The following is a 24,656-nucleotide window of genomic DNA, read 5'->3' as shown; positions in this document are numbered from 1 at the left end:
AAGTTTGGGCCCTTCAAGATTCTTTCAGATTCTTAAAAAAAATACTTGAGGGCCCCAAGATTCATTTGTTCTTTAAAGCTAAGAACCTGAGGAATCTCAAGATTCTATTAAACTTCTTCGAAAATAAAACACCAGAGGCCCCGAGATTCTTTAAATTTTTTTCTGGAACAAAACATCAAGGCCTTCTAAAATTCTTCCACAATCTTTAACCCTTTCAAGATTTTTTAAGGTTATTAAAAAAAAAAAGATATGTGAGGGCCTCAAGATTTTTTCATATTTTTTAAAACCAACACACTAAGAAACCTAAGATTTTTTAAAACTTTTTCGAAAATAAAACGCGGGAGGTTCCCGAGATTCTTTAATTTTTTTTCGGAAACGTAGAGCCAGGAGCTCCCAAGATTTTTTCGCAAGTTTGGGCCCTTCAAGATTCTTTCAGATTCTTAAAAAAAATACTTGAGGGCCCCAAGATTCATTTGTTCTTTAAAGCTAAGAACCTGAGGAATCTCAAGATTCTATTAAACTTCTTCGAAAATAAAACACCAGAGGCCCCGAGATTCTTTAAATTTTTTTCTGGAACAAAACATCAAGGCCTTCTAAAATTCTTCCACAATCTTTAACCCTTTCAAGATTTTTTAAGGTTATTAAAAAAAAAAAGATATGTGAGGGCCTCAAGATTTTTTCATATTTTTTAAAACCAACACACTAAGAAACCTAAGATTTTTTGAAACTTTTTCGAAAATAAAACGCGGGAGGTTCCCGAGATTCTTTAATTTTTTTTCGGAAACGTAGAGCCAGGAGGTCCCAAGATTTTTTCGCAAGTTTGGGCCCTTCAAGATTCTTTCAGATTCTTAAAAAAAATACTTGAGGGCCCCAAGATTCATTTGTTCTTTAAAGCTAAGAACCTGAGGAATCTCAAGATTCTATTAAACTTCTTCGAAAATAAAACACCAGAGGCCCCGAGATTCTTTAAATTTTTTTCTGGAACAAAACATCAAGGCCTTCTAAAATTCTTCCACAATCTTTAACCCTTTCAAGATTTTTTAAGGTTATTAAAAAAAAAAAGATATTTGAGGGCCTCAAGATTTTTTCACATTTTTTAAAATCAACACACTAAGAAACCTAAGATTTTTTCAAACTTCTTCGGAAATAAAACACAGGAGCGTCCCGAGATTCTTTAAATTTTTTTGTGAAACGTAGGTCCAGGAGTTCCAAACATTTTTTCGCAAGTTTGGGCCCTTCAAGATTCTTTCAGATTTAAAAAAAAAGATACTTGAGGGCCCCAAGATTCTTTTGTTCTTTAAAGCTAAGAACCTGAGGAATCCCAAGATTCTATTAAACTTCTTCGAAAATAAAATACCAGAGGCCCCGAGATTCTTTAAATTTTTTTCTGGAACAAAATATCAGGGCCTCCTAAAATTCTTCCACAATCTTTAACCCTTTCAAGATTCTTTAAGGTTATTAAAAAAAAAGATATTTGAGGGCCTCATGATTTTTTCACATTCTTTAAAACCAAGACATTAACGAACCTCAAGATTTGTTCAAACTTCTTCGAAAACCAAACGTCAGAGGCTCCAGAGATTCTTTGTTTTTTTTTCTCAAGCGGAGGGCCAGAAGCTTCCAAGATTTTTTCACAAGTTTGAGCCCTTCAAGATTCTTTCAGGTTCTTAGAAAAAAGATACTTGAGGGCCCCAAGATTCTTTTATGTTCTTTAAAACCAAGATCATGAGGAATCTCAAGATTTTTTCAAGCTTCTTCGAAAACAAAACGTCGAAGGCTCCAGAGATTCTTTGATTTTTTTTCTCAAGCGTAGGATCAGAAGCTTCCAAGATTTTTTTACAAGTTTGAGCCCTTCAAGATTGTTTCAGGTTCTTAGAAAAAAGATACTTGAGGGCCCCAAGATTCTTTTATGTTCTTTAAAACCAAGATCATGAGGAATTTCAAGATTTTTTCAAGCTTCTTCGAAAACAAAACGTCGGAGGCTCCAGAGATTCTTTGATTTTTTTTCTCAAGTGGAGGACCAGAAGCTTCCAAGATTTTTTCACAAGTTTGAGCCCTTCAAGATTCTTTCAGGTTCTTAGAAAAAAGATACTTGATGGCCCCAAGATTCTTTTATGTTCTTTAAAACCAAGATCATGAGGAATCTCAAGATTTTTTCAAGCTTCTTCGAAAACAAAACGTCGAAGGCTCCAGAGATTCTTTGATTTTTTTTCTCAAGCGTAGGATCAGAAGCTTCCAAGATTTTTTCACAAGTTTGAGCCCTTCAAGATTCTTTCAGGTTCTTAGAAAAAAGATACTTGAGGGCCCCAAGATTCTTTTATGTTCTTTAAAACCAAGATCATGAGGAATCTCAAGATTCTATCAAATTTCTTCGGAAATAAAATACCAGAGGCCCCGAGATTCTTTAAATTTTTTTCTGGAACAAAACATCAGGGCCTCCTAAAATTCTTCCACAATCTTTAACCCTGTCATGATTCTTTAAGGTTCTTAAAAAAAAAGATATTTGAAGGCCTCAAGAGTCACCGAGACTCTTCAAAATTCTTTCAAGTTCTTGAAGAGTGCGACATCCAATTGGTGGTGTCATGGTTTTGCCACAGCGCCCTCTGTGTTTGAGTAGAGTAGCTAAATTATGAAGTATTGCGGGTTGAATAAATTTAAATTTTTGCCGCATTCTGTTGCGTTTTTTGCTAATATAGTTAATTTATTTGTTACAATATCTCCAGTTTACACCAAATAAATATTATACATAACTAAATATCGGGCAAACAACATAATTTGTAATCGACTCATCCTTGTCAGTATTTACAAAAATACAAATTAAAATTTCGATATACAACTGAATAATTGTTAATTAATTTTAATCCCCTTCTTGTTGCAGGCACTTGTTACATCGGCAACCGCAACTCCACAACCCTTCTCGCCCTTGTGCTCATCCCCGACTTCGTCTACTTCCTCCTCGGCGCCTTCCTCCTCGTCCTCGGCTGCGTCTACGTCGTGCGCAAGCCGCGCCCGTCGGCCGCCGCCCCCCTCACCGCCTCCACGCCGCGCAAAGAGAGCGACTTCCTGGGGGCCGTGTGCACCCTCTACGCCATCCCCACGTTCTGCGTCCTGGCCAGCATCTACTACGAGTACAGCAACCGGCGGCAGTGGCTCAGCGGCGAGAGCAAACCCGCCCTGTGGGCCTTCCTTCTGCGCCACCTCATGTCCCTGTTCATCGGCGTGAGCACCGTGTTCTGGATCTGGTCCATGAAGACGGTGACGGCGTGGCGGGCGGTACTGCGGCGGATGGGCCCGCGCAAGCAGCTCCCGGTCAAGATGCAGTCCATGCCGGCCCTGCGGTTCGTGCCGGCGCACCCCAGCGTCAGCAACATGAGCACCGGCAGCCGGCACTCGGCGCGCTCGCACGCGCACAGGAAGCCGAGGGTGCACCACCTGCGGGGCGGCGGCGAGACGGTCATCTGAGCCGCCGGCGGCGGCCTGGTGTACATACGCTGTGATCGCGGAGCATGGGAATGTGCCGATGTTTATGGGATGTCATAACATGTCGTTACGTGATGTAGGAAAATAAACGTGGATATTGATGTTTACGTGGAGTCTGTGGGAGTTTTTCTCGTGGAGGAAGGAGAGAGACGGACTGCGGGTTTTCAGTACTAGATTCCTTGTAAATGTGCCTTGAATTTTTAACGGATGTACATAAAAGTGCCATTGTTTTGTAGAGCGTCGAGGTTAGGAGCGAGGCGAGGCTTTTAAATTTCCAGTGTTTTTTATTTTCGTACTTTTATAGATCTTTGTATTTATATTTATTTAGATGTAAGGATGTACAATTGTTTCATATATGTGATACGTGTCAAGATTTTGTAGATAGTTAATAAAATATAAGATAAAAATAACTAGCATTTATTATTACTTCCTGGGCACAAAAAATTGAAATAAATAAATAAATAAAAAATCGAAACTTCAGGGGCGAGGGAAGTACTGACGAAAAAGCCTTCGACCAATTTTGTTTATTATTATTACTATTATTACATCCAAATAAGAGATAACAATGGAAATAGTGATTGTTCATTTAGGTATGCAACCCAAAATACACCAATTCATTTTTCTCGTAAGTATGCAACCCAGACTACACTGTTAAAATCTGAAAACAAGCACTCTAATCATAATTAATTAATTAACAGCCCTTCCTCAACTTAAGTAAACTTCTTAATATAAGTACAAACACAGGTCGTCGGAATCCTGAAGATGTGATACTCCAACACCTCGTTGGTAACATCCGCCGTCACCAGCTTAATATTGCTATACATCTGCACGCACTTGGTCTTAATATCCAAAATCCTCTCCTCGTAGCACTGATCGCCCCCTTCCAAGCTAAAAAACAACCCATAAATAACCACCCCATCGACGCCACCCACCTACTTGCACTTCTGGAACTTCAAAATCTGGCTATGGTTCTTCACATTCACGATGCGCCTTTTCACGTTCTCCACGTCCGTCATCATCTTCGGGGTCACCTGGACGTCCACCATCTTACAGAACGGCTTGGACTCTTTGTGCGAGCGCGTGGAAATCGAGACGCCCTGGATGGGCTCGATGACCCTCCCGGTGAGGAAGGAGTGGAAAGAGCGGTGCTGGTTGACGATGCGTTTCACGGCCTCCTCGGGGTAGTGAGGGTCGCTTTCGCAGATGTTGAACATGCAGTCGAAGCTGTCGGGTTGCTTGACGGCTTCGTGGGTGCGGTGGCTGTAGCGGGAACGAGACGAGGCGTCCTGGGGGGTTTAGTGACAGAGGGTTTATGGGTTTGTGCTTTGGGGGCGCTTACCACGAGGAGGACCACCTGGAGGAGGAGGACGAGTTTGGTGTTCATGGTTGGAACTGGCGGTGAATGTGTTGGGTGTTGGTTTCACAGTTTTTCTGGTGCGGTCAGTAAGCTTCCGTTTAAAGCGATATGGAGTGTTTTTAGGGATTGATGGAGGTTTTATTTCCGGAATGAGGTTTGTTCTGTGTGTGAGGAGTTTTTAGACTTCTGTTTTTTAATATAAATTCAGTGCTAATAAATATTTATGGTTTTCTTGGAACTTACATTAACGCAAATGATCCTGTTGTCATACGTTTAATGAATAATGAACATTGAAGATAATTGTAGACTGGGTACGAGTTTCAAGGTTTTATGTAAAGTATGGGGCTTAGTGTTTACGTCTGTGAAAACTGGAGGATAATAAAGACATTAAAGGCAACAGAAAAAAACTGATTAGAAAAGCGTGATTGGAAAATTCATATTACACGTTATTATGCAACCCATTATACACAGAACTGCGCATTCGACTTTGTCTAGGTGGGCGTAAAAATCCCAATGACGGTCCTGTCGTGCTAAAAATAAATAGTATCTGTGCATTTTTAAAGTGATATTGTGTATAATTCTTTCAATAATAATCCATAGTGACAATCTTTGAGGTCAACGTCAAACTAGAACCAGTTAGAACAACAATAATAATAATAATAATAATAATAGTGTGGTAAGTATATTACTGTTCTCACTTATCGTAATTTAAATTTAGTTAATACGAAAACAGTGAAAACACTTGCAAATTTTTCAAAGTTCTAGTACGTTTGATGACCTTTTGCGCAGTGACACTCGACCAAATTGCGCTTTTCAGCTGCAGTAATGGCAACCAGTAATGTTTTTAATTTTTCTTAGGGAAATAAGGATTTTGCTGTTAAAATCATCACAATTGAGACCGGGTGGGTGGGCGGGGCTACATTTTGCTTTTTTTTTTTTCATAACATGTGCAGCCTTATTTCGACAATATGAAACTTAAAACATGTTTAAAATGGAAAATTTGTATAAGGAAATATCAATTTTGCAATTAGGCTCCGCCCTATAATTGCAAAATCAATATTTCTTGTTCTGAAAAGATGGCTATGTATATTTAGAAAAAAAGACAAAATATAAGCCCCGCCCACCCGCCCTATCTCAGTTCTGATGATTTTTTTTTATTCGATGTAAGCCGAGGGACGGAGATTAATTGTAAAATCCTTATTTTTTGCGAGAAATTACAATGTAAGACATTTTTTTGAGTATCATTCAAATATATACATAAAAAAAAAATTAAACCAAAGATGAAGACCCACCCATACCTGCCCTAATCTAAATAGTAATGAAGTTTTCAAAAATTGGCGGTTTTAAACAAGTTTTAGGTTTCTAAGAATAAAAATACTCATCACGATGTGGTGACCGAATTTGTTCAAATAAGTCTTCACATGTTAAGAAGAAAAAAGTCAAAATGTAGCCCCGCCCACCCACCCTATCTCAATTGTGATGATTTTTAACTGCAAAATCCTTATTTCCCTACGAAAAATTAAAAACTTGTTTTTGATTATCGTGTTCAAAGAATACTATGTATATTAAGAAAAAAATAAAGCCAAAAATTACCATTTTAAACATGTTTCAAGTTTCTTGTTTTGAAAGACGACTACGTATATTAAGAAGAAAGGCAAAATATAAGCCCCGCCCACCCGCCCTGTCTATTTTGTGATGATTTTTTGTAATCGTCGAGAGCCAAAGGAGCGGAATTTAAATGCAAAATTGTTATTAATACTCTTCAAGAAATTATTATGTAAGAATTTGTTTTGAGTATTGTTTTATTCAAAGAATACTGTTTATATTAAAAAAAAATTAAGCCCCACCCATACCTGCCCTGATCTAAATAATAATGAAGTTTTCATTCTTTGGCAGACCTAGGGGCGGAGCCTAATTGCAAAATCCGTATTAAACGTGTTTTAAGTTTTTAACAATAAAAAAATCGTTACAATTGAGATGGGGTGGGTGGGCGGGGTGTATAATTTTTCTTTTTTCTTATTATGCCTAGTATTCTTGGAACAACACGATACTCAAAACTACGGTTTTAATTTCTTGTAAAGAAATCAGTATTTTGCAGTTAAACTCCGTCCTCTAGATTCACGGCGAATAAAAAAAATCATCACAATCGAGACAGGGCGGGTGGGCGGGTTTACATTTTGCCTTTTTGTTTTAATATGTGTAGACTTTTTTCACAACAACAAACTTAAAACATGTTTAAAGCAGAAAATTTGTATAAGGAAATATCGATTTTGCAATTAGACTCCGCCCCATAATTGCAAAATCGATATTTCCTTGTAAAAATGAACCATTTTTATCACGTTTTAAGTTTCTTGTTGCGAAAAATTGGCTATGTATGTTAAGAAAAAAAAAAGCAAAATATCAGCCCCACCCCCCCGCCCTGTCTCGATTCTGATGATTTTTTTTATTCGTCGTAAGCCGAGGGGCGGAGCTTAATTGTAAAATCCTTATTTTTCTACGAGAAATTACCATGTGAATATGTTCTTAATAAATGTATTAATTAAAACAGAACACCAAAAGAGAAGCCCCACCCATCCGTCTCGCTAGACATATTAAGGAAAAAAGGCAAGATGTAGCCCGCCCACCCGCCCTATCTCCATTGTGATAATTTTTTTTATTCTTAGAAACCTGAAACACATTTAAAATGGTAAATTTTTGTAAGTGATTTTGCAATTAAACTCTGTCCCCTTGGCTCACGACGAATAAAAAAAAATCATCACAATTGCGATAGGGTGGGTGGGCGGGGCTACATTTTGCCTTGTTTTCTTAATACGTGAAGCCTTATTTCGACAACAAGAAGCTTACAACATGTCTAAAATGGTAAATTTTTGTAGTAATCAGCTTTTTATTGGACACTAATCTCCGAAACTACTGGATCGATTGTTGTCAAATTGGTGTGTATGTCGCTAGGGTGAGCCAAGAAGGCGGAGCTTAACTGCAAAATCGTTATTTATCTACGAGAAATTAAAAACACATTTGAATAATTTATTTGAAAAAAAATCGTTAAACATAGGCAACCATGTGCACGTTAACGCTTTTCGAGTAGTGGGTAGTTCTGCTTGGAATTTTAGTTAGAGGGTTGTTTGACGAGGGTGGCTTGCTTTGTAGAAAGCGGTGAGAGACTTCACTGTGTGTGGTGTGGTGTGAGTGAAAACCACGTGGTAGTTAGCTAAGTTAATTTAGTTGGTGAGTAACTAATTATTTCGGCTTTCGAAGCGGAAAAATGTGGATTTTTGACCGACATTAACACGTGTGTAAATTTGTTTTATTGTTTGTAAATTCACAGTTCATGTTAGGAGTTTAATCGTTAACTAGTTCCAACGCAATTTAACAATCAGGAATTAATTTAACCTAACGTTGCCCCACTGTGGAAAAAGACCGTAGAAAACTGCGTGAGGTACGGGGGAATTAAAGATTTCTCTTCTTAGGCAGTTATTATCGTTATTATCGTGGGAGCTTTCCTCGCAACGCCTGATAAATTTTGTGTTGTTCATTTATCATGTGTTTTGTTTGGGATAAACAGTGTAATTTAAATTGAACTAAAATTTTCATGCTATGCAGTTTCTAACCTTACGTAATTTTTTGTCTTTTTGTTTTTACAAATCTTTGCTGTTTAATATTTCACGAGAGTGTATGACGAATGTTGTTTATTGCTCATTTTGAAACTTTGACACTTGTCCAGTTGTAGTTTAATATCAGAGTCATAGAAATTGAACATTTAAATGGAATTGAGATCAAATAACACCGAAATACCTGGCAGAAGCGGAGGGCGCGGTTCCTAGTCGAGCTGGCGGGATTTATCACCTTTTATTCTTCATATGTGTAGACTTATTTCGGCAACATTCAATTTTATTTGCATACAATTTTCAGCTCGAAAGGACGCTAATACACTTTTGTACCCAACCCACGTATTTTTTCAGGATCGAAGCAATGGCAACCGTCGTCGACCACTTCCTAGACGGCTTCCACCGCCTCGAAGGAGACACCATTGCCCACAGACATCGAAACTTCTTCAAGCTTCTGCACCAGCTCGCCCCGGCGCTGAAGGACAACGTGGGGGCGCTGGATGCCATCGCGGCAAACTTAAACCCTCGAACGCACCTCGAGAGCTTATTTAGAGTGGATTTTCTGATTTACTTTCGACGGAGGCGCGAATTGTGGGAGTTATTGAAGGAAGGAAACGACGTGTTTGTCAGTAAAGTGGTGAAGCAGACTTGGTTTTTCAAGGATGGGTTCGAGGACGTGTCGGGGGAGCAACTGGTGAATGAAATTTTACCGTGCTTGTCTTTTTCGGTTCGTATGAAGGTACTGAGGAAGATGAGTAGGTACGCTGGGTGTGAAAAGTTCGGTGAAGTGTTTGACGCGGTTGTCCGTCGATACGGGATTTATTTGGCGGCGCAGTTTATTACTGGGTGTGGTCCTGATAAAATAAAACAAGTTATAGTGGACTATCCTGTACAATTGAAGTCAAAACAGTTGCGAATTATGTACGAGAAGGACCCCGGACTTGTCGATTTTTACTTTAGTTGTAGCAAAAATTCGTTGAATGACTGCTGTTACTATAGTCTGGTTAAGTTTATTGGTGGTACCGACCACGACTTGTTTAAGTATCTGAAAGATAAGTATAATTTGTGGCCAAAACTTGGCCGACGAGCTACAAAGAAGTACGTAGCGGTCAAAAGAGATGAAATACTTAAGGACCCTTACGCCTTCGAACACATAGACATGAAAGCCGCCTTAAGAAAAATTGGTACCGACTGTGTACAAATCTTCACCAATGCTCTCCCTCTTCAAATTAACAACTGCTTTAACATCGACTGGCTCTTTCGCAGTTTCGACAAAAAGTACCACTATAGCTTATTCGTGCAAACTTTTCAAGCCCACTACAATATAGAGTTTGCTGATTATCCGTCACTGATTGATGAAGATCTACTAAAAGTTATACCAGACGACGCGGAACGAGCAGCTTTAGCAAGAGTTAAAGTCGACGCAGGCCACCACAAATACCTCAAGTACTTACCCACTGAACAATCTGTTCCACGTATCAAAGAAAAAATCGACTCAGCGTCGAGGATCACCGAAAAAAGTAAACTAACAAAATCGCTACTGGAAACGTGCGAGATTAACAAAAACATGGACGCTTTACTTGAAATTATAAAATATTTTAGTTTGAATTACGTACACGAGGACATCTCATTTCGTTTAAAATTTATCCGTAACATCCGAAAGGTTGTAGGTTTTCAAAACTTGACTGAAGAAATGTGGAACATGTTAAGTGTGTTGCTGCACACTCAGCCAATGCTTCTACTTGATTTCGAATATTTCGATACAAGAACTTCTGCTCACTTGAAGTTTTCTTATATGGAGAGTGTGTTCAAAAAGAACCAGTCCATAGATAAGTTATTTGAACAATATTTCAATCGAAATTTTGCGTACCCTGAATACAAAGAGTACGATAAAAACTTTGCCAAATACTTTTTGGAGTTTAGTATAAAGCGACTTGGAGACACCCTTCGACTCGAAAGTTTAAACGCTTACTACAACTTAATTCTTGAGATTGATAAGTGGAATGAAGACTTTAAAGACGACCAACTAACATTTTATGATTTTCCGCTGCTACTTGACGCGTTTAACTACATTATTAAAAATCGTAAGACTGTGTTTTTTCCTCGAGTACGCACTTTGTTCCGTAGCAAAATTTTCACCAATGAAGAAAACCCTCACAGGAACGAATATATGCAGATTTACTGGGAACGTTTCAAACACTTTGGCAACTTGAGTGACTTTTGTTGGTTTTTGAAACACGACCTCGCTACAGCTACCACTTGGTTTAGCACCATTTTCGATATTTTAACCAGAAGATGTACTAATTCTAGTTGTTTCAGAATATGGAGCGAAATTAAAAAGTTCAGTCACTTAAAACTCGACGAAAAATCGCTCCAGATGTGTTTAATAAAGCTCCATGACGACAATTGCACCGAAATGAAACCCAAGCTCGTTCCAGCGTTGTCTGTTTTGATGAAACCTGACGATTTTGCGGCATTAGGGGACGCCTACAAGCCCGCGGACAGAAAATTGGACATGCACGACGGAAAACAACTCAGGTTGTATAACTTGCAGTGTGCCATCGCTAAGTGTTTTGGAAACACGAGGACCTATAGGGTTGTTCCTTCGTTGTTGGGTTACTGCGCGGGAGATTATTTTAAATATGCCCTGAAATCGTTGAACAGCTTGTTGTATCGAACACCAGAAAACGAACTTCCTCAGTACTTGAACTACCTATCGGACAAGGCAGTGTCGGTACGAAAGCATGCCGTCTACATGACTTGTGAGCTTAGTACTCCGGCGAACGTTGAAACTATGCTTCGGGTGTTGAATAAGCACGAAACGGTGGAGTCGCTTCAGAAGTATATGTTTGTCGCTACGATTCAGTACTTTGTGAAAAATCCGACCGAGTCTTTGTTTGAACTGGTTAAGTTGAACATGCTCTTTATTAGCAAAGCTGATGAAGAATCGTTGAAAAGTATAACAAAACTTGTGGGGAAGATACCACAGAAGTATCAAGCTCGGTACGTTGTGTACGCATGGGAACGGTTAGAAAACACTGTGGAGGTTTGTGAAAAGTTGTCACTATTGAAAGACAAAATTCTTAAGAGGGTGAGCTTGGAAATAGCTGGAGAACTTCCACTAGAATTCTGCATACGGGTTATCCAGCAGCACTTCATGACGAAAAATAATGCCAAAGACTTAAACACTATGTATTCATTCATGTTCAAAGTGTTAACCACGAAGGACGAAAAAGAACTTATTTTCGAAACAATCTTCACACTTGTTGACCGTTGTCAAAGCAAAAACGAAGTTTTCAAGTTTCTCCATGGTTTCTATAGCGAAATTATGCACTCGGGAAGTACGAATTTAAAATACATGGAACCGTTTGTGCACTACTACGACAAGCAAATTTCACTCGTTGACAATTTTCCCGACTTCATTAAGATGTTTTTCTTACGATTGAAACTGGAATCGCCGTTCTGGACTGTCGACGACTTGGCATTGAAAACTTTAATCATCTTCGAAGAAGTGGTTTCAAAATGTGGTCCGTGTGTAGTTCGTCTGTTTGCACAAGAAATGGATTCGAACTTGATTTACCTTAAAAGGCACTGGTTCGAAAATGAAGCGGTTTATTACAGTATGTTGAAGCAACGTGCCAGTGCTGACGTGGCAATTCTGCTGTTAGAAGTAGTTTCAAAGAAGCCATGGCACAGTTCGTCAGAAAACAAAGCTTTGAAGAAATTTTTGCAAGATGTCAAGACTATTGAAGATCTCGGAGTGCAAGTGTGTTTAAGGTGTACAGACAAAGTCGATCATGCGCTATGGACTACGGATTGCCCCTCATGTATGGAAACAGAGGATGAAATAGAAGCGTGAACAAACCAGTCAAACTATTTATAGAATTCGTTGTAGAATCTTTGCAATTTTATGGTATTAATAAATCAGCAACGTTGATAACGTTCCTAGAGCAATTATTTTTTTGCTTGTGGCAACACTGATTCCTCTAGCTCACTGAACCACGTCTTGAGAAGAAATGCTGGCGGCTTTCAGTCATAAAATTTCCAAAATTTTGTCCTCTGCAGAAAATTCGTCGTAGATTTTTGTCAGATTTGGAACTATGCTATGAACATTTGGTTTTAATGACGTTAGCAACTTACTGTTGATGTTGAAGTTCCCGCTCGTTGCTTTTAGAGCTGAAAATTGTCATTTATAAACTCTGTTGCCAAGTTGCCCTTGATAGCAACTTTGGCCGTATTTAAAGTGGTTGCAGAAGAAATATGGAAGATTTAAGCTGATTAACAAACATTAACCATTTCAGACATATTTTAAGTTTCTTCTTGTCGAAATAAGTCTGCACATGTTAAGAAAAAAAAGGCAAAATGTAGCCCCGCCCACCCACCCTATCTCAATTGTGATGATTTTTAACTGCAAAATCCTTATTTCCCTACGAAAAATTAAAAACATGTTTTTGATTATCGTCTTCAAAGAATACTATGTATATTAAGAAAAAATTAAGCCCCACCCAGACCTGCCCTGATCTAAATAATAATGAAGTTTTCATTCGTTGGCAGACCTAGGGGCGGAGCCTAATTGCAAAATCCATATAAACGTGTTTTAAGTTTCTAACAATAAAAAAATCATTACAATTGAGATGGGATGGGTGGGCGGTGTTAATATTTTGATTTTTTTTCTTCTTAATATACATAGTATTCTTTGAATAACACGACACTCAAAAACATGTTTTTAATTACTTATAAAGAAATAAATATTTTGCAGTTAAGGTCCGCCCACTTGACGCACGACGAATAAAAAAATCATCACAATTGAGACGGGGCGGGTGGGCGGGCGTATATTTTGTCTTTTTGTTTTAATATGTGTAGACTTCTTTTCACAATATGGAACTTAAAACATGTCTAAAATGGAAAATTTGTACAAGGAAATATCGATTTTGCAATTAGGCTCCGCCCCTAGGTCTGCCAACGAATGAAAACTTTATTATTTAGATCAGGGCAGGTATGGGTGGGGCTTAATTTTTTCTTAATATACATAGTATTCTTTGAACACGATACTCAAAAACATGTTTTTAATTTTTCTTAGGGAAATAAGGATTTTGCAGTTAAAATCATCACAATTGAGACCGGGTGGGTGGGCGGGGCTACAGTTTGCCTTTTTTTTCTTAACATGTGCAGACTTATTTCGACAATATGAAACTTAAAACATGTTTAAAATGGAAAATTTGTATAAGGAAATAGCGATTTTGCAATTAGGCTCCGTCCTATAATTGCAAAATCGATATTTCTTATTGTGAAAAGATGGCCATGTATATTTAGAAAAAAAAGGCAAAATATAAGCCCCGCCCACCCGCCATATCTCAATTCTGATGATTTTTTTTTATTCGTTGTAAGCCGAGGGGCGGAGATTAATTGTAAAATCCTTATTTTTTGCGAGAAATTACAATGTAAGACATTTCTTTGAGTATCATTCAAATATGTACATAAAAAAAATTTAAAACCAAAGATGAAGACCCACCCATACCTGCCCTAATCTAAATAGTAATGAAGTTTTCAAAAATTGGCGGTTTTAAACATGTTTTAGGTTTCTAAGAATAAAAATAATCATCACGATGTGGTGACCGAATTTGGTCAAATAAGTCTGCACATGTTAAGAAGAAAAAAGGCAAAATGTAGCCCCGCCCACCCACCATATCTCAATTGTGATGAGTTTTAACTGCAAAATCCTTATTTCCCTACGAAAAATTAAAAACTTGTTTTTGATTATCGTGTTCAAAGAATACTATGTATATTAAGAAAAAAATAAAGCAAAGATTACCATTTTAAACATGTTTCAAGTTTCTTGTTTTGAAAGACGACTACGTATATTAAGAAGAAAGGCAAAATATAAGCCCCGCCCACCCGCCCTGTCTATTTTGTGATGATTTTTTGTAATCGTCGAGAGCCAAAGGAGCGGAATTTAAATGCAAAATTGTTATTAATACTCTTCAAGAAATTATTATGTAAGAATTATTTGTTTTGAGTATTGTTTTATTCAAATAATACTGTTTATATTAAAAAGAAATTAAGCCCTACCCATACCTGCCCTGATCTAAATAATAATGAAGTTTTCATTCGTTGGGAGACCTAGGGGCGGAGCCTAATTGCAAAATCCATATAAACGTGTTTTAAGTTTCTAGCAATAAAAAAATCATTACAATTGAGATGGGATGGGTGGGCGGGGTTAATATTTTGATTTTTTTTTCTTAATATACATAGTATTCTTTGAATAACACGACACTCAAAAACATGTTTTTAATTACTTATAAAGAAATAAATATTTTGCAGTTAAGGTCCGCCCACTTGACGCACGACGAATAAAAAAATCATCACAATTGAGACGGGGCGGGTGGGCGGGCGTATATTTTGTCTTTTTGTTTTAATATGTGTAGACTTCTTTTCACAATATGGAACTTAAAACATGTCTAAAATGGAAAATTTGTACAAGGAAATATCGATTTTGCAATTAGGCTCCGCCCCTAGGTCTGCCAACGAATGAAAACTTTATTATTTAGATCAGGGCAGGTATGGGTGGGGCTTAATTTTTTCTTAATATACATAGTATTCTTTGAACACGATACTCAAAAACATGTTTTTAATTTTTCTTAGGGAAATAAGGATTTTGCAGTTAAAATCATCACAATTGAGACCGGGTGGGTGGGCGGGGCTACAGTTTGCCTTTTTTTTCTTAACATGTGCAGACTTATTTCGACAATATGAAACTTAAAACATGTTTAAAATGGAAAATTTGTATAAGGAAATAGCGATTTTGCAATTAGGCTCCGTCCTATAATTGCAAAATCGATATTTCTTATTGTGAAAAGATGGCCATGTATATTTAGAAAAAAAAGGCAAAATATAAGCCCCGCCCACCCGCCATATCTCAATTCTGATGATTTTTTTTTATTCGTTGTAAGCCGAGGGGCGGAGATTAATTGTAAAATCCTTATTTTTTGCGAGAAATTACAATGTAAGACATTTCTTTGAGTATCATTCAAATATGTACATAAAAAAAATTTAAAACCAAAGATGAAGACCCACCCATACCTGCCCTAATCTAAATAGTAATGAAGTTTTCAAAAATTGGCGGTTTTAAACATGTTTTAGGTTTCTAAGAATAAAAATAATCATCACGATGTGGTGACCGAATTTGGTCAAATAAGTCTGCACATGTTAAGAAGAAAAAAGGCAAAATGTAGCCCCGCCCACCCACCATATCTCAATTGTGATGAGTTTTAACTGCAAAATCCTTATTTCCCTACGAAAAATTAAAAACTTGTTTTTGATTATCGTGTTCAAAGAATACTATGTATATTAAGAAAAAAATAAAGCAAAGATTACCATTTTAAACATGTTTCAAGTTTCTTGTTTTGAAAGACGACTACGTATATTAAGAAGAAAGGCAAAATATAAGCCCCGCCCACCCGCCCTGTCTATTTTGTGATGATTTTTTGTAATCGTCGAGAGCCAAAGGAGCGGAATTTAAATGCAAAATTGTTATTAATACTCTTCAAGAAATTATTATGTAAGAATTATTTGTTTTGAGTATTGTTTTATTCAAATAATACTGTTTATATTAAAAAGAAATTAAGCCCTACCCATACCTGCCCTGATCTAAATAATAATGAAGTTTTCATTCGTTGGGAGACCTAGGGGCGGAGCCTAATTGCAAAATCCATATAAACGTGTTTTAAGTTTCTAGCAATAAAAAAATCATTACAATTGAGATGGGATGGGTGGGCGGGGTTAATATTTTGATTTTTTTTTCTTAATATACATAGTATTCTTTGAATAACACGACACTCAAAAACATGTTTTTAATTACTTGTAAAGAAATAAATATTTTGCAGTTAAGGTCCGCCCTCTTGACGCACGACGAATAAAAAAATCATCACAATTGAGACGGGGCGGGTGGGCGGGCGTATATTTTGTCTTTTTGTTTTAATATGTGTAGGCTTCTTTTCACAATATGAAACTTAAAACATGTTTAAAATGGAAAATTTGTATAAGGAAATATCGATTTTGCAATTAGGCCCCGCCCCTAGGTCTGTCAACGAATGAAAACTTTATTATTTAGATCAGGGCAGGTATGGGTGGGGCTTAATTTTTTCTTAATATACATAGTATTCTTTGAACACGATACTCAAAAACATGTTTTTAATTTTTCTTAGGGAAATAAGGATTTTGCAGTTAAAATCATCACAATTGAGACCGGGTGGGTGGGCGGGGCTACAGTTTGCCTTTTTTTTTCTTAACATGTGCAGACTTATTTCGACAATATGAAACTTAAAACATGTTTAAAATGGAAAATTTGTATAAGGAAATAGCGATTTTGCAATTAGGCTCCGCCCTATAATTGCAAAATCGACATTTCTTGTTGTGAAAAGATGGCTATGTATATTTAGAAAAAAAAGGCAAAATATAAGCCCCGCCCACCCGCCCTATCTCAATTCTGATGATTTTTTTTATTCGTTGTAAGCCGAGGGGCGGAGATTAGGTAATTGTAAAATCCTTATTTTTCTACGAGAAATTACAATGTAAGACATTTTTTTGAGTATCATTCAAATATGTACATTAAGAAAAATTTGATGAAGACCCACCCATACCTGCCCTTATCTAAATAGTAATGAAGTTTTCAAAAGTGTTTTAGGTTTCTAAGAATAAAAATAATCGTCACGATGTGGCGACCGAATTTGAATTAAAATTTCGTCCTGAAAAAACATTTGAATAATTTTAATTTGAAAAAAAAAAATCATTCAAAAAATCGTTAAACAGAGGCAACCATGTGCACGTTAACGCTGTTTGGGTAGTGGGTAGTGCTGCTTGGAATTTTAGTAGAGGGTTGTTAGAAGATGTCGGCTTGCTTTGTAGAGAGGGGTGAGAGACTTCACTGTGTGTTGTGTGTTGTGTGGTGTGAGTGAAAACCACGTGGTGCGTTAGGTAGGTTAATTTAGTTGGTTTGGTAGTTAATAAAAGGGAGGAAGCCTTTGTTTAACGACAATTAATCGTACCGACGACGACGCCACAGGTTCCCCAACACCCGTAACTAATTCTTCTAATACAAGTGTAAATTGGTTTTATTGTTTGTAAATTCACAGTTCATGTTAGGAGTTTAATCGTTAACTAGTTCCAACGCAATTTGACAATCAGGAATTAATTTAACCTAATGTTGCCCCACTGTGGAAAAAGACCGTAGAAAACAGCGTGGACTGAGGTACGGGGGGATTAAAGATTTCTCTCCTTAGGCAATTATCATCGTTATTATCGTCGTATCATTACCACATCACCCAGACATTTATCTCGCAACGTGGTTAATTACATCACTGAGGAGCTTTCCTCCAAGCTGATGAGGAATCGTTGAAAAGTGTAGCAGAAGTCGTGGGGAAGATACCACGGAAGTACCAAGCTCGGTACGTTATATATGCTTGGGAACGGTTGGAAAACACCGTCGAGATTTGGGAAAAACAAGATTCTTACAAGCGTGAGCTTGGAAATAGCTGGAGAACTTCCACTAGAATTCTGCATACGGGTTATCCAGCAGCACTTCATGACGGAAAATGGTTCCAGAGACTTAAACACCATGTATTCATTCATGTTCAAAGTGTTAACCACAAACGACGAAAAGCAACTTATTTTCGCAACAATCTTCACACTTGTTGACCGTTGTCCAAGCAAAGACAAAGTTTTCGAGTTTCTTCATCGTTGGTGTAGCAAAATTATGAATTCGGGGAGTCAGAATTTACAAAATATGCAGCCGTTTGCGGACTACTACGACAAGCAAATTTCACCCAGAAGCCACTAAAGCGTTTCATCTTTTTATTGAACACGTCAGGACTATTGAAGATCTTGGAGTGCAAGTGTGTTTGCAGTGTAAAGACGAAGCGAAACCTGTGCTTCCACGTGTGGACATCGACGAAGAAATGGAGATTTAACCTCACGAGCCGCCACTGTCTGACATTTAAGAAAATTTCACTAACTGACGTTCAAACTTGACCCCAGAACTGCCAAAGAAAACAATAAATGCCAAAATGGGTACCACCAGCACGAAAAAAACGCCTTATCCGTAACTAGACACTTCCATTTCGCCTTATCACATTCCTTTTCATAAGTCAAGTTGAATACCATAACAATTAGCTACAGGTGCGATAAGTATAAACACCTCTATGGTACGACCACCGATATCGTTTAGTACCAATTGAACACTCACAAAAACCATGTTCTTGCTCCTGCGGTACTACTTCGACTTCGTCGTCGACTTCATTTTCGCCTTCTACTACAAATTTATGTGGAAAATCGAGAAAATCCAGCCACCTAATACCAAAATCGTCCTCGAAGGCGCCTCAAGCCTCGCCCGACAAATCAAAACCCGCCAAATCACCTCCGAGGAAGTAGTACGTGCCTTCATCACCCAAATCCGACAAACCAACCCCATTTTGAACGCAGTCGTCGACGATCGCTTCAGCGAAGCCATCCAGGAAGCCCAAACCATCGATAAACAAATCGCTAGTGGTACCATGTCTGACGAGGACTTCCAACGTCAACCACTCCTAGGTAACTCTTTACGATGCGTTTGAACTCGCTAAAGTCCAATTTAGGTGTCCCTTTCACCGCTAAAGAAGCCATTTCCGTGAAAGGTTTGTCCCACACTTTGGGACTTGTCAGCCGGAAGTCTCACACCGCCCCGTTCGACGCCGACGTCATCCTGCTACTCAAACGCGCAGGCGCTATCCCGTTGGGTGTCACCAACGTACCGCAACTCAACGGCTGGTCCGAAACCAGCAACCCTGTTTACGGTACCACCAACAACCCCTACGATACGAGGAGGACCGTGGGGGGATCGTCGGGCGGCGAAGCCGCCGTCGTGTCGGCTTGTGGGTCCGGGTTTGGGGTTGGTACGGAGATGGGTGGGTCCGTGCGGCTGCCAGCTTTCATGTGTGGGTTATTCGGGCACAAAACCTGCAGCCACTTGGTCTCGTTAAAAGGGATCATGTTTAATACCCAAGATAGAAAGATGGATATGGCAAGTTTTGGTATTTTTGTGAGGACAAGTGGGGATATTGCGCCCATTTTGAAGGTCATGGTGGGGGAGAATGTACGTAGACTTAACTTGGACGATAGGGTGGATTTGGAAGGAGTGAAGGTCCACTACGTGCTGGACCCAGGCGATTTTTTTGTTAGTCCGTTTAGGGACGAAATGACCCAACTGATGTTGAAAGCCGTCGGGTACTTGAAAAAGGTACTCCCACAAGAACCTCATCTGTTGACTATTGAAGAATTGAAGTACGGAGGGAGGGTTTGGTTCCCGCTTTTGAACCGCGCTCTTGATTGCAATTTCAGAAAGGATTTGACGAACCGCCAAGGGGTTGTTAACCCTCTTAAAGAAATAGTCAAGTTTGTACTGCGCCGGAGCGACTTTAACGTGTTCGTCATGATGGGTCTCTTAGCGGACGTGGCACCAAAGGAGAACCTCAACTGGGCTAAAGAAGTGGTTTCAATTTTAAAAAACAAGCTCTTGGTTCGTTTGTTCTGTTAACTTTGTTCTGGTTGATTTGTTGGTTTTAGGACACCTTGGGGACTCACGGGGTACTTTTATACCCGTCTGCCCCCTTCCCCGCGAGTTACCACTACGCGTCCCTTTTCAGACCCTTCAACTTGAATTTGTTTAACGTGTGGAACGCTTTGGATTTCTGCGTTACTCAAGTGCCCATGGGTTTGGACAAACACGGGGTGCCTTTAGGACTTCAGGTGGTGGCAGCTCCGCACCAGGACCACTTGACCATCGCGGTGGCGGCCGAACTTGAGAAGGCATTCGGGGGTTACGTACCACCTTTTGAACTTAAACAATAACTATTGTTGTATTTGTTTGAATAAACTATAGAAACCGCGTAACGCTGTCAGTCAAATTAGTGCCAAAATGTCAAACCCTGATCAGAAAATGTCTAAAAAAAAGAAACCTCTGAGCTCGCACCTCGACGGCAGCCCTGCTAAACGTAAACCCGTCATATGTTCGTTTCCTCCACCTCCTCCTAGTCACTTTCAGCGCAAAAGTAGCCGACATCATGCCCTATATGGGCGCTAGCATCCTCCAGGACAAATTCTTCTACGCTGTTTACACCAGGAACGTCCCGGAAATCAAGCGTTGCTTGAGCAAGGGGGTAGACACTAATGTGCTCAACAGAGACTTCGGAGTGGCTCCCATTCACATCCTAGCCGAAAGGAACGACTCCATTTTGGGTTACTCGGTGCTGTTGAATCGACAGGTGGACCTCGACGCCAAAACCGTCCACAGCTACTCCGCCTTGCACTTGACCTCTTACTTCAACTGCAAGAAGTTCGCGGCGTTGCTCCTCAACAACGGCGCTAATCCCGACATCCGGGACCGCTTCGGGCGGACTCCTTTGCACCTGGCGGTGGAGAGAGAGTACGACGGGATGGTCCTCACGTTGCTGAAGAAGAAGGCCGCTGTTAACGTGATGGACTACTACGAGAACACGCCGTTGTCTTATAGCGTTCTCCGGGTGAGGAATCTGCCGATCACGAAGATTCTATTGGACAATGGGGCCGATATGAATTTCGAAGAGGAGCGGTCACTGCATTTGTTTTTTGGTAAGGTTTGGGGGCAGGGAGGTTGAGTTTGTGGCTTGTAGAACTTATTTTGAGCTGTCACTGCTTGGACGACATCGATTTTGTGGTGGCGTTTCTGAAGAATGGATTTGATATTAACACACGTGAGGAGGCTTCGGGGAGGAACTGTCTGCATTTTGCGGCAGTGACGGGATACGTGGAGGTGGCTATCGTTTTGGTTGAACACGGAGCTGACCCTTTTTCGATGGACCACATGAATCGGACTGCGGTGGCGGCGGCCAAGCAACACGGACACTACATTCTTGCAGATTATTTACGGAAGGGGTATAGGCCGCCCCACGTCCTGAAGACGCTTCCGTTTCTCTATTTATGGTCGAATAAAGTTAAGTCAAGGATCGCCAAAAAGCAGGCCGAGGAGGAATTAGATGAAGAGCGTCAGATAAAGTTCCGTTCAAAATCAAAAATATCTTTCTAGATTACTTATTGTTATTAATATTATTATTATTACTTCCCGAGCGTAAGCAAAGGAAGTATTGTAATCGAGTCCGTCGGCCGACTCTCTACTTTTACGTTTTCTCGATCTTTCATGACCTCTAGAAGACGAAGAAATAGGTCTCCCATTTCCGTCTGTCTGTCCGTCTGTCCGTCTGTCCGTCCGTCTGTCCGTCTGTCCGTCTGTCCGTCTGTCCGTCCGTCTGTCCGTCTGTTGTCCCGGATTTTTATTAGACAGATAATCTCCGAAAGTACTCGACCGATTGTTGTGAAATTTTGTACTTATATTAAGAATATCATGTAGATGGTAAAACGCTAACCAAAATTTGTCTAATCATCCCCACCACTAATGCGATGACGTCATTTCAAAATTGTACATAGTAAATGGGTTTTCAATTGTATAAAATAACATAGTCCTACACATGTAGTTTACAACTCCGAATCGACTTTTCACCCGAAACGTCCAGATTTTTGGAAAAAAAATCAAAATTATAAAACAACATTTTGAAATTTAATTTTTAATCTGCTAACCAGAATGCTTTGAAATGTTGCAGATGTTTTAAGGCTATAAAGAGCATCATAAATCTTTAGTCAAAAAATATTTGCTTATCCCCTCCAAAAACTTGATGACGTCAGCTCAAAAGTTTGTGGAATAAATCATATCTAAAATGTACAAAATATGATGAGTCTGTACTTGTGATCTATCACTCCATTCATATTTTTTGGATTTGCATATACAGGGTGACTCAAAAAAATTAATGAATGCGTAAATATATCTTATTGATTTAATCAGGAACTACAAAACCGAATGCTCTGAAATCTTGCAGATGTTTTAAGGTCATAAAGAGCATAATAAATGTTTAGTCAAAATATATTTGCTTATCCCCTCCAAAAACTTGATGACGTCAGCTCGAAAGTTTGCCGAATAAATCATATCTAAAATGTACAAAATATGATGAGTCTGTACTTGTCATTTATCACTCCATTCATATTTTTTGGATTTGCATATACAGAGTGACTCAAAAAAATTAATGAATGCGTAAATATATTTTATTGATTTAATCAGGAACTACAAAACGGAATGCTCTGACATCTTGCAGATGTTTTAAGGTTATAAAGAGCATAATAAATGTTTAGTCAAAATATATTTGCTTATCCCCTCCAAAAACTTGATGACGTCAGCTCGAAAATTTGCCGAATAAATCATATCTAAAATGTACAAAATATGATTAGTCTGTACTTGTGATCTATCACTCCATTCATATTTTTTGGATTTGCATATACAGGGTGACTCAAAAAAATTAATGAATGCGTAAATATATTTTATTGATTTAATCAGGAACTACAAAACGGAATGCTCTGACATCTTGCAGATGTTTTAAGGTTATAAAGAGCATAATAAATGTTTAGTCAAAATATATTTGCTTATCCCCTCCAAAAACTTGATGACGTCAGCTCGAAAATTTGCCGAATAAATCATATCTAAAATGTACAAAATATGATTAGTCTGTACTTGTGATCTATCACTCCATTCATATTTTTTGGATTTGCATATACAGGGTGACTCAAAAAAATTAATGAATGCGTAAATATATTTTATTGATTTAATCAGGAACTACAAAACGGAATGCTCTGACATCTTGCAGATGTTTTAAAGTTATAAAGAGCATAATAAATGTTTAGTCAAAATATATTTGCTTATCCCCTCCAAAAACTTGATGACGTCAGCTCGAAAATTTGCCGAATAAATCATATCTAAAATGTACAAAATATGATTAGTCTGTACTTGTGATCTATCACTCCATTAATATTTTTTGGATTTGCATATACAGGGTGATTCAAAAAAATAAATGAAAGCGTAAATTTATTTTACTGATTTACTCAGGAACTACAAAACCGAATGCTTCGAAATCTTGAAGATATTTTAACATTATCATAAGCATGGTAAATTTTTGATCAAAATGTATTTGGTCGTCCCCCCTAAAAAATTTATGACGTTACCACAAAATTTTGCTGAATAAATCCTATCTAAAATGTACAAAATATGGTGAGTCTCTTCTTGTGATTTATCATTCCATTCAAATTTTTTCGATTTGCATATACAGGGTGACTCAAAAAAATTAATGAATGCGTAAATTTATTTTATTGATTTAATCAGGAACTACAAAACCGAATGCTTTGAAATCTTGCAGATGTTTTAAGGTTATAAAGAGCATAATAAATTTTTAGTCAAAATATATTTGGTTATCTTCTACAAAAAACTGATGACGTCAGCTCAAAAGTTTGCCGAATAAATCGTATCTAAAGTGTACAAAATATGATGAGTCTGTACTTGTGATTTATCATTCCATTCATATTTTTGGATTTGCATATGCAGGGTGACTCGAAAAAATTAATGAAGGCGTGAATTTATTTTATCGATTTAATCAGGAATTAGAAAACCGAATGCTTTGAAATCTTGGGAATATTTTAAAGTTATTATAAGCATGGTAAACTTTTGTTCAAAATGTATTTGTTCATCCCTCCTAAAAAAATTGATGACGTCACCCTTAAATTTTGCTGAATAAATCCTATCTAAAATGCAAAAAATATGATGAGTTTGTACTTGTGATTTATCATTCCATTCATATTTTTTAGATTTTCTTAAGAGGTGGTTCAAAAAAATTAATGAAGTCAATTTATTTTATTGATTAAATTAAAGGCAACACTTATTTTTAGTATTACACCCCAACCAACCCAATTTGGTAGACACAAAATTTGTTAAAGGAAAAACTCGGTTGAAACATAAGGGTAGCACGCTTATTTACATCGACTTTAACATTACAGACCTGCATTTGTTTTATGCGCTCACTTGGTTCCGCGAATGTGAAATAGACATATTTATAATCAACCAATTGTGAATTTCACCGTCAAGAATTAAAATAAAACCCAATGTTTTATATAATAAGCAGAAGTCGAAGCAATAAAACCGATGGTCGTTTTGTTTACAGTTTCTCTGTTTGACTCTCACGTATGCTGTTACGCTTGTCATCTTAAATTAAGAATGTTTATACATAAACGATTTTCAGTTGCCGTATACGCGAGTAAATTGTTTCGTTATTTTATTG

The 24,656-nt window shown here is 38.2% G+C and overlaps 5 protein-coding genes and 1 long non-coding RNA gene across 6 annotated transcripts in view; 5 read left to right on the top strand and 1 right to left on the bottom strand.

Annotated features, from left to right (window-relative positions):
• Positions 1-3,887, top strand: part of LOC135131570 (frizzled-4-like) — a 44,956-nt gene extending 41,069 nt beyond the window's left edge. Inside the window, exon 4 of the mRNA XM_064059382.1 lies at positions 2,876-3,887. Within this exon, the coding sequence (XP_063915452.1) occupies positions 2,876-3,459 (584 nt within the window). The 3' untranslated portion in view covers positions 3,460-3,887. The remainder of the gene's footprint in view (positions 1-2,875) is intronic.
• LOC135131572 (uncharacterized) lies at positions 1,264-2,624 on the top strand. Its single transcript, XR_010280923.1, has 2 exons — positions 1,264-1,454; positions 2,525-2,624. It is a non-coding gene; the product is annotated as an uncharacterized LOC135131572 (long non-coding RNA).
• Positions 3,888-3,986: 99 nt separating the features above from the next.
• On the bottom strand, positions 3,987-5,183 carry LOC135131571 (uncharacterized). Its single transcript, XM_064059383.1, has 4 exons — positions 5,078-5,183; positions 4,817-5,020; positions 4,414-4,763; positions 3,987-4,365 (listed from the first exon to the last, which is right to left on the bottom strand). Exons 2-4 carry the CDS (start codon positions 4,859-4,861, stop codon positions 4,188-4,190), a joined length of 573 nt encoding a protein of 190 aa, XP_063915453.1. The 5' UTR covers positions 4,862-5,020; positions 5,078-5,183; the 3' UTR covers positions 3,987-4,187.
• An 86-nt stretch (positions 5,184-5,269) lies between these two features.
• LOC135131569 (uncharacterized) lies at positions 5,270-12,361 on the top strand. The gene is made up of 2 exons (XM_064059380.1): positions 5,270-5,510; positions 8,794-12,361. The coding sequence occupies exon 2, from the start codon at positions 8,804-8,806 to the stop codon at positions 12,296-12,298; it is 3,495 nt and encodes a 1,164-aa protein (XP_063915450.1). The 5' UTR covers positions 5,270-5,510; positions 8,794-8,803; the 3' UTR covers positions 12,299-12,361.
• Positions 12,362-17,552: 5,191 nt separating this feature from the next.
• Positions 17,553-20,319, top strand: LOC135131829 (fatty-acid amide hydrolase 2-like). The gene is made up of 3 exons (XM_064059678.1): positions 17,553-19,023; positions 19,068-19,987; positions 20,035-20,319. Exons 1-3 carry the CDS (start codon positions 18,687-18,689, stop codon positions 20,317-20,319), a joined length of 1,542 nt encoding a protein of 513 aa, XP_063915748.1. The 5' UTR covers positions 17,553-18,686.
• Positions 20,320-20,386: 67 nt separating this feature from the next.
• LOC135131828 (inversin-like) lies at positions 20,387-21,532 on the top strand. The gene is made up of 3 exons (XM_064059677.1): positions 20,387-20,462; positions 20,503-21,078; positions 21,120-21,532. Exons 1-3 carry the CDS (start codon positions 20,387-20,389, stop codon positions 21,530-21,532), a joined length of 1,065 nt encoding a protein of 354 aa, XP_063915747.1.
• Positions 21,533-24,656: the final 3,124 nt, after the last annotated feature.

Source organism: Zophobas morio, unplaced genomic scaffold (assembly GCF_036711695.1).
Source record: "Zophobas morio isolate AGI-343-1 ecotype UQ-CSIRO unplaced genomic scaffold, CSIRO_AGI_Zmor_V1 ptg000021l, whole genome shotgun sequence".
Lineage (NCBI taxonomy): Eukaryota > Metazoa > Arthropoda > Insecta > Coleoptera > Tenebrionidae > Zophobas > Zophobas morio.
This window is presented reverse-complemented; position numbering and strand designations above follow the sequence as displayed.